Here is a 10,193-nt window from a genome sequence, read left to right as displayed (position 1 = left end):
CACTGGACGCTACATTAGGTGCACTTTATGATATCGTTCATGTTGACTTTCTGGACGCTACATTAGGTGCACCTTATGATATCGTTCATGTCGACTCACTGGACGCTACATTAGGTGCACTTTATGATATCGTTCATGTCGACTCACTGGACGCTACATTAGGTACACCTTATGATATCGTTCATGTTGACTTTCTGGACGCTACATTAGGTGCACCTTATGATATCGTTCATGTCGACTCTCTGGACGCTACATTAAGTACACCTTATGATATCGTTCATGTCGAAACACTGGACGCTACATTAGGTACACCTTATGATAACGTTCATGTAGACTCACTGGACGCTACATTAGGTGCACCTTATGAAATCGTTCATGTCGACTCACTGGACGCTACATTAAGTACACCTTATGATATCGTTCATGTCGAAACACTGGATGCTACATTAGGTACACCTTATGACAACGTTCATGTAGAGCAGGGGTCACCAACCTTTTTGAAACCAAGAGTTACTTCTTGGGTACTGATTAATGTGAAGGGCTACCAGTTTGATACACCTTTAAATAAATTGCCAGAAATAGCCAATTTGCTCAATTTACCTTTAATATATATATATATATATATATATATATATATATATATATATATATATATATATATATATATATATATAAAATGGGTATTTCTGTCCGTCATTCCATCGTACATTTTTTTTTCTTTTACGGAAGGTTTTTTGTAGAGAACAAATGATTTAAAAAAAAAAAACACTTATTTGAACCGTTTAAAAGAGGAGAAAACACGAAAAAAATTAAAATAAAATTTTAAAACATAGTTTATCTTCAATTTCGACTCTTTAAAATTCAAAATTCAACCGAAAAAAATGAATAAAAAAACTAGCTAATTCGAATCTTTTTGAAAAAAATTAAAAAATAATTCATGGAACATCGTTAGTAATTTTTCCCGATTAATATTAATTTTAGAATTTTGATGATATGTTTTAAATAGGTTAAAATCCAATCTGCACTTTGTTATAATATACAACAGATTGGACCAAGCTATTTTTCTAACAAAGACAAATCATTATTTCTTCTAGATTTTCCAGAACAAAAATTTTAAAAGAAATTCAAAAGACTTTGAAATAAGATTTACATTTGATTCTACAGATGTTCTAGATCTGCCAGGATATTTTTTTTAACTTTAATCATAATAAGTTTGAAAAAATATTTCACAAATATTCTTCGTCGTAAAAACAGAAGCTAAAATAAAAAATTAAATTAAAATGTTTTTTGTTTTTTTTAAATAATAATAAAAAAATACTTGAACATTGATTTAAATTGTCAGGAAAGAAAAGGAAGGAATTTAAAAGGTAAAAAGGTATGTGTTTAAAAATCCTAAAATCATTTTTAAGGTTGTATTTTTTCTCTAAAATTGTCTTTCTGAAAGTTATAAGAAGCAAAGTAAAAAAATACATGAATTTATTTAAACAAGTGAAGACCAAGTCTTTAAAATATTTTCTTGGATTTTCAAATTCTATTTGAGTTTTGTCTCTCTTAGAATTAAAAATGTCGAGCAAAGCGAGACCAGCTTGCTAGTAAATAAATAAAATGTAAAAAATAGAGGCAGCTCACTGGTAAGTGCTGCTATTTGAGCTATTTTTAGAACAGGCCAGCGGGCGACTCATCTGGTCCTTACGGGCTACCGCGTTGGTGACCCCTGATTTAGACTCACTGGACCCTACATTAGTTAAACTTTATGATATCGTTCATGTTGACTCACTGGACGCTACATTAGTCTACATGAACGTTATCATAAGGTATACCTTGTATCGTTCATGTCCACTCACTGGACGCTACATTAGGTACACCTTATATCGTTCATGTCCACTTACTGGATGCTACATTAGGTACACCTGCACGTGCTCCTATACAGCAGCTTGATGGAAACATTATTAAAAACATTATTACGGTTGTGGAGGAGCTGAAAGATCCTCAATGTTTTGTCCACCGCCATAATAAAAATACAGAACCATAATATATGTTGCATTTTGAGTTAATATGTTAGGTCAAAGGTCACAAGTATAATGTCCTTTTTCCTCGTGTCTTCAGGCTCTGGTGGTAAAAGATGTCTTTGGCGCCCCAACAAGTGTCTTAAATGGAGTCAGTCCGTCGTCTGGCGAACACGGCAGACACGCTCTTCACGATGCCCTTGAGGCCCGTACACGGCCTCTTGGCGCTCAACTTGGCGTCCTTCACCCCAGTCAGCAGGCTGTGGAAGACCGCCAGCACGCCGTGGTAGTCCTCTGCCGCCGACACCTCATAGAAGAGGCAGCCAGCGTCCAGGGCCAGGAGGCGGCCCTCCTCGCTCAGCACAGTCCGCCGGTGGTGGAGGTCACGCTTGTTGCCCACGACGACCACGACGGGCGCCCTGTCGCCGTGCGGGCATCCTCTGGAGGATTTGATGGCGTGGAGCAGGCGGGTGACGGCGGTGAAGCTGGCGCGGTCGCAGATGCTGTAGGCGAGGACGAAGCCGTCGGCCCAACGGACTTTTCTCTCAAAGAGCGGCGTCTTCAAGGAGAGAAAACAAAGGTCAGTGATTACGGTACCGCTCACTCTTCCAGCACGGCTGATGTGTCGTCCATTTTCATGTTCAAACCCGCCCGTTTGACCTTAATGCATGTCGCCATCATACATCTAAACGCAAACTAATTATTAAATATTGTAAATGTTATTTTCCTGCTTTTAGCTCATTTGCACACAAAAAATATGCTTATATATTTTATTAGCGGGTCAAACTTTTTTAATCCAGCACTGTTATGAAACAAAAAAAGTGATTCACATTCGAACATCCGTAGTCATCCAAATTTCTATATTAATTCATAATTTTAAAAAATGTATTTAAAAAATGACAACCTAAAATCATCAACCTGGAGTTTGGGTCTTAGGCACAGTCGGGTTATCCAACAGGACAATGACCCCAAAAACACGTCAAAAGTGGTAAAGGAATGGTTAAATCCGACTAAAATTTAGCTTTTAGAATTGCCTTCCCAAAGTCCTGACTTAAACGTGTGGACAATGCCGAAGAAACAAGTCCATGTCAGAAAACCAACAAATTTAGCTGAACTGCACCAATTTTGTCAAGAGGAGTGGTCAAAAATTCAACCAGAAGCTTGTGGATGGCTACCAATAGCGCCTTATTGCAGTGAAACTTGCCAAGGGACATGTAACCAAATATTAACATTGCTTTATGTATACTTTTGACCCAGCAGATTTGGTCACATTTTCGGCAGACCCATAATAAATTCATAAAAGAACCATACTTCATGAATGTCTTTTGTGACCAACAAGTATGTGCTCAAATCACTTTATCACAAAAAAATAAGAGTTGTAGACAATGTTCCCTGTAAGGTACGCGTCTTCAGCGCAGGGCAAATCTAGGCAGCACACAAAATCGAATAAAAAAATAAGCGCATAACAGTGTGCATGTCTGCCGTCGCTCACATGTGCGCCACTGAATGCTCAAGGAGTTTTGGCGTTTGCTCATACATATGAAAAATTGGAGGGAAAATTGATGGTATAAAACCTCGTCAAATGAAATCAGAAAGATTATCATCCAGGCTTAGGTCAGGGTGATTACAAAAATAAATACTAATCAAATATACTGCAAAAGAAGGGACTCAGACAAACTCAGAAAAATTAATTGACATGCAACTGCATAGGGGAGCCAAAAAATGAAGTCTCGCTAAATTAATGATAACTAATAATAACATATGTGTTTTTAAATAAACTGTAAATAAAATCAAAGTGAAAATAAAAATGCAGCAATTTTTGCGCCGTAGAAACCTTTCTTTGACCTTAACTCCATTCTTCTTCTGTTTGTTTGACATTGTCATTACTGCCACAAGTGGTGGAAAAGTGTATTACAACTGAGTACTGCTGCAACCCATACAGACCACAGCTGAAAAACAGATATTTTATGGCAGCCCTCATATTGACACAAAGGTATGAATCTTTTGGCACCTAATAATTTAATCTGGTTCCGATTCCTGGGGTGACGAATCGACTTAGAATCAAAACGCAATTCTCAATTCAAACCGATTCTCACAATTTATTATTTCAGTGTTTCTTAAAGGGGAACATTATCACCAGACCTATGCAAGCGTCAATATATACCTTGATGGTGCAGAAAAAAGACGATATATATTTTTAACCGATTTCCGAACTCTAAATGGGTGAATTTTGGCTAATTAAACGCCTTCTGTTTATCGCTCTTTTTGCGATGACGTCAGAATGTGACGTCGCCGAAGTAATACAGCCGCCATTTTCATTTTCAACACATTGTAAACACCGGGTCTCAGTTCTGTTATTTTTCGTTTTTTCGACTATTTTTTGGAACCTTGGAGACATCATGCCTCGCCGGTGTGTTGTCAGAGGGTGTAACAACACTAACAGGGAGGGATTCAAGTTGCACCACTGGCCCGAAGATGTGAAAGTGTCTGCCGCCAGACCCCCATTGAATGTGCCAAAGTGTCTCCACATTTGACCGGCGATGACAGACGTGGCACAGAGATGTATGGATAACCTGCAGATGCATTTGCAACGATAAATTCAACAAAATCACAAAGGTGAGTTTTGTTGATTTTGACTTATGTGCTAATCAGACATATTTGGTCGCAGCGTGACTGCCAGCTAATCGATGCTAACATGCTATTTACCGGCGGTGCTAAAGCAGACATGGCACAGAGATGTATGGATAACCTGCAGATGCATTTGCAACTATATTACGTTTCCTTCCACCCACATTTAATGCGAAAAAAACACTTACCAATCGAAAGTTGCTCCAGTGTCACAAGATGCGAAAGTCCTGATCGTTTGGTCCGCACATTTTACCGGCGATGCTAACGCAGCTATTCGGCCATGCTACGTCTATCAATAGCGTCAATAGCTTTTCGCTCAAGAGCTTCAGTTTCTTTTTCAATACCTTCATACTCCAACCATCCGTTTTAATAATGCGTAATCTGTTGAATCGCTTAAGCCGCTGAAATCCGAGTCTGAATGTGAGCAAATGTCGCTATATCTTGCTGTGCTATTCGCCATTGTTGTTTACGTTGGCAGCACTGTATGACGTCACAGGGAAAGGGATAGTCGCATCGCAAATAGCGAAAATCAGGCACTTTAAAGCTTTTTTTAGGGATATTTCGGGACCGGTAACATTTTGAAAAAAACTTCAAAAAATACAACAAGCCACTGGGAACTGATTTTTATTGTTTTTAACCCTTTTGAAATTGTGATAATGTTCTCCTTTAACAATAGGGCTAGAAGGCCGCCAAAAAATGACTGCTGTAGTCCATATGGGTTGCAGCGGTACTCACTTGTAATATATGTTTCCACTACTTGTGGCAGTAATGACATTGTCTGGAGAAGTCTGGAGCTAAAGCCATAGAATCCAGAATCAATTCCAAATCAAATCGTCACCCCAGGAATCGGCATTAGATTAAAACCTCAATTGCCTAAAGATTCACACCCTAATGTCAATACAACCACTGAGTGTGCCACACACTCACCGAGACATCAATTACCCATCACTACTAATAACTGATTTGGTCACACACTAAACTACTTTTATAGCTGAAAAATGGATTTCCTGCATTTTTATACTAAGATTCTTAAATTTCCTCATTTTTACCCATCCCTGCTCTGCGAAAATTATTTTCAATCATTCTAATTTACACCAACTGCATGTTAGTTTGATACACTTTTCTTTCATTTCACTCACTTACTTCAGGTGGCCTAAAAAGGTGCCAAATATTACCCTGAAAATTGTGGCTTCAATATTTTTTTTTTGACCAATGAAACTTTCCAACAATACACAAAGTAGCCTATTTCTCCTTGAAACGAGGCTTAAATTCCATCTAAAATCTCTCATTAGAAAGAACTCTCAGCATGAACAGTGCAGTTCAATAATTAACATGTTGTTAAACGAATACCTCTCTGTTCGTGTCAATCAAAAATGCTAGTGCGGATTTGTAGGCAGCACACGGTCGTTTCCTTACCTCAGAATAAGGCGAATCCCAAATATTGACAACAGTTTCCCTCCCGTCCACCATGAATCTGTGAGTGTAGATGGATTCTGCAACACATTCATACTGTAAGCACATATTTACCTAATAACAGATCTATTCAAAACTTCAACACTTACCAATGTCTCCATACTCTCCTATGAATCTCCTTGTCAACAGGCGAACTGTAAGAGCTGCAAGACATAAACAAGTTATTACAACTACAACTATTATTAGTAATATACTAATAATAACACTGTGTTATGTTTTGTTGTTACCTGACTTTCCCACACTCTCTGTGCCCATCACGACAATGTTGGTTTCCATGCTGACTGGATATGTGAGTCCTCTCAGCTCCATGAAGGTTGTGTGTTTGCAGTGCTCTCGGTTCGCACTGTAGCTCTCATTAAAGCAGCCCACACACGAGGGGGAGGAGCTTATAACACGTCATACGCAACATTCACATGCTCCTGTGCACACGTGTTCTGCAAAGAATCCTGGAAATTCTTCTCATTTATCTAGGTCAGTTTTTTTTTCAACCACTGTGCGCACGTGAGATATTGTCTGGTGTGCCGTGGGAAATTATGCAACTTCACCTAATTGGTCCAATCAGTAATTATAATCTGCAAATAATGTGCCGTGTAAAACTCGGCAGGGTAACCACGTAATACTCCATGTCAGTAGTGGGCAGCAGGTAGTTAATTGCTTTGTAAGTCGGAATGTGTCAAGTGAGATGAGGATGGTTTGTTTTAATCCCAATATGCAGACCACAGCAGAAGGCAGTGTGTGGGTAAAAAGGTATATAATACTTAAACCAAAAATTAACAATGCGGAAAGGGGAAGGAAAAGACAACGGCTATGCAAAACGAAATGCTGGACGACAGCAAAAACTTACGGCGTCCACAAAGTACATCCATACGTGACACGACAATCAACATTGTCCACACAAAGAAGGATAGCAACAACATAAGTAGTCTTGCTTGCTAACACAAAGCAGCTGCGCGGAATAGCGCTCAAAGGAAGACATGAAACTGCTACAGGAAAACACCAACAAAACAGAAAGGGCCACCAGAAACAACAGCGCAAGACAAGAACTAAAGCACTACACACAGGAAAACACCAACAAACTCAAAATAAGGCACGATGACCCGGTGGAGTTTAATTTTTTAACGTTTTCTGCTGGTGCTGTGCCTCCCAGATTTCTTCATTAAAAAAATGTGCCTCAAAAAGGTTGGAAAACTTTGATCTAGGTCATGTGTTGCAATGTAAATAATACTTCTAAATTACTTTAAATTATATTTATTGTAGCCATTACACCAGGTCCATTCAGGTGGAGGCCCCGGGGCCCGGGAATGTCACCATGGAGTTTAGTTCCAAACTTGGGGGATTAACATATTTTCAGCAAATTCATACAAACACTAGAGTGTTGTGTAGAAAAACTTGGACCAATGTAAACACATTGGCAGATCCTTGCATTGACTTTTTTAACCTTGCCAGCAAACATAACCACTGGGGTCCTAACTTGGGATTTACATATCTGAGGCCTTCCTCAAGGCACCCCTTTAAGTCCTCTCCTTATTTTTTTCATAATGTGATTTATGTAACTAAGGTAGTTTGTTTACTTCAGATGCAGTCAGTACTCATTTGTTTAACGTTTTTGTTTATACTAAAGGTGTTCCTCAAGGTTCCATTTCAGGCCCTTTTTTTTTTTTCATCATTTGGGCTATTCAACTTGGTGGCCTACGAGTTTAGCTCCAAATATTTGTGAGAGATTCACATTTTTGGAGCAGATTTTTTTTTAAAAGTGATGTTATACAGATGATCTTTGACTAGCTTTTTTGCAGCTGTTCCTAAAAACATCAGAGTGCTCCTGTAAATCGGACAAAATCAATTGATCAAAATCAAATGTCTACTGTATGGGGCGCTAGTTCTACAGAACATACAAAATAAGACTCATATTTGCACTCCAAATATGATTTTTTTTGCCCTCTAGTGACACAGATCTGATTTTTTTGCCAGTCTACACGCTTTAAAGTGCTTCAGATCTAATATTTTCACAACAGATTCGGGCCACATCAGGAAATAGTCCACATTAGATTGAAATCAGATCTTTCAAAATGTGACATCAGTCTAAACGCAATGTGACCTGAAAGCGAACCATATGTGACCTTTTCGTCATTTCTAGGCGAGCTATTGTCACGGCCCCCTCATCTTTGCGCTCTATGTGGGTGATCAGCGCACCTGGACCTGATGAGAGGGAGCTGAATAAAGCACAAGGATCCTGGCGGGAACTTAGTTCTCAATGGTGGACCGAAAGCCTACTCTCGCTTTATGCACTCTGTCTTTCTCTACGTTTTCCCTCCGTGCCCGACGTCCTTGTTTGTTCCCCCCTCAGTTCCTTCGCAAGTCTTACCCCTTCGAGATCTTCCGTGTTTTTCCTTCCTCGATCCTCAATCTTTGCACTGTACACGGACTCTGACGCCTCCATGTTCCACACGGACCTCACGTGGATCACGGACCCCATTTTCCCTGCCCCCTTTGGATTTGTCTGCTTCCTCATCCAACATCAGGGTAAATCACAACAGCTAACTACACACACAGTCTAACACCACTCACTCTTGGATTTTGTCACACTCCATTTCCTTAGTTTAGTTAGTAGTAATATATATATATATATATATATATATATATATTAAGGGTGTGGGAAAAAATCGATTCTAATTTGAATCGCGATTCTCACGTTGTGCGATTCAGAATCCATTCCCATTTTTTAAAAATCGATTTTTATTTTTATTTTTTTTTATCATTCCAACAAAACAATACACAGCAATACCATAACAATGCAATCCAATTCCAAAACCATACCTGACCCAGCCACACTCAGAACTGCAATAAACAGAGCAACTGGAAGAAGACACAAACACGACACAGAACAAACCAAAAGTAGTGAAACAAAAATGAATATTATCAACAACAGTATCAATATTAGCTATAATTTCAGCATTGCAGGGATTAAAAATCCCTCATTGACATTATCATTAGACATTTATAAAAATTAAAAAAAAAAGAATAATAGTGTCACAGTGGCTTACACTTGCATCACATCTCATAAGCTCGACAACACACTGTGTCCAATGTTTTCACAAAGACAAAATAAGTCATATTTTTGGTTCATTTAATAGTTAAGGCAAATTTACATTATTGCAATCAGTTGATAAAACATTGTCCTTTACAATTATAAAAGCTTTTTTTTTTTTTTTTAATCTACTACGCTGCTAGTATCTCAGCAGACTGGGGTAGATCCTGCTGAAATCCTATGTATTGAATGAATACAGAATTGTTTTGAATCGGAAAAGTATCGTTTTTGACTCGAAAATCGCGTTAAATCCAAAAAATCGATTTATAATCAAATCACGACCCCAACAATCGATATTGAATCGAATCGTGGGACACCCAAAGATTTGCAGCCCTTTTATATACATATATATATATATATATATATATATATATATATATATATATATATATTTATAGCAACACTAAATTGGCCCTAGTGTGTGAATGTGAGTGTGAATGTTGTCTGTCTATCTGTGTTGGCCTTGCGATGAGGTGGCGACAGTCGTCCAGGGTATAAGCCGCCTTCCGCCCGATTGTAACTGAGATAGGCACCAGCGCCCCTATATATATATATATATATATATATATATATATATATATATATATATATATATATATATATATATATATATATATATATATATAAACGTTTGTATATTTATATGGTGTTTGAGCCGTCATTTCCACTTGGTAATCATAACAGCTATGTAACTTGTGAGCGCGCAGAAAGACGCAGATTTTCGACAGACAAATGTTTTTGTTTATTTTCTTTTTTTTGTTTGTTTTCTTTTTTGGAGTCTTCACAAATACGACATTAAGTTGCAATTACAGTTGCAAGCCCAATACATTAGAGCAGTGGTCCCCAACCACCGGGCCGCAGCCCGGTACCGGGCCGTGGCCCGATTGGTACCAGGCCTCAGAATATATATATATTTTTTTTTTTTTATTAAATCAACATAAAAAACACAATATACACTTACAATTAGTGCACCAACCACAAAAACCTCCCTTTTTCATGAC

The 10,193-nt window shown here is 38.2% G+C and overlaps 1 protein-coding gene across 1 annotated transcript; it reads right to left on the bottom strand.

The window, feature by feature from the left end:
• Window positions 1-1,347: 1,347 nt before the first annotated feature.
• si:dkeyp-59c12.1 (Ras-related and estrogen-regulated growth inhibitor-like protein) lies at window positions 1,348-6,429 on the bottom strand. The gene is made up of 4 exons (XM_061893709.1): window positions 6,335-6,429; window positions 6,197-6,250; window positions 6,051-6,127; window positions 1,348-2,565 (listed from the first exon to the last, which is right to left on the bottom strand). Exons 1-4 carry the CDS (start codon window positions 6,414-6,416, stop codon window positions 2,149-2,151), a joined length of 630 nt encoding a protein of 209 aa, XP_061749693.1. The 5' UTR covers window positions 6,417-6,429; the 3' UTR covers window positions 1,348-2,148.
• Window positions 6,430-10,193: the final 3,764 nt, after the last annotated feature.

This window comes from Nerophis ophidion, linkage group LG03 (assembly GCF_033978795.1).
Source record: "Nerophis ophidion isolate RoL-2023_Sa linkage group LG03, RoL_Noph_v1.0, whole genome shotgun sequence".
Taxonomy (NCBI): domain Eukaryota; kingdom Metazoa; phylum Chordata; class Actinopteri; order Syngnathiformes; family Syngnathidae; genus Nerophis; species Nerophis ophidion.
This window is presented reverse-complemented; position numbering and strand designations above follow the sequence as displayed.

Excerpts from the sequence above, each read along its gene's own strand:
- si:dkeyp-59c12.1 (XM_061893709.1), bottom strand. The coding sequence starts at position 6,416 with ATGGAGCTGAGAGGACTCACATATCCAGTCAGCATGGAAACCAACATT. Across the intron at positions 6,251-6,334 it reads AGAGAGTGTGGGAAAGTCAG|CTCTTACAGTTCGCCTGTTG; the intron begins GTAACAACAAAA and ends TATGTCTTGCAG. Across the intron at positions 2,566-6,050 it reads GGGATTCGCCTTATTCTGAG|ACGCCGCTCTTTGAGAGAAA; the intron begins GTAAGGAAACGA and ends CTCTCCTTGAAG.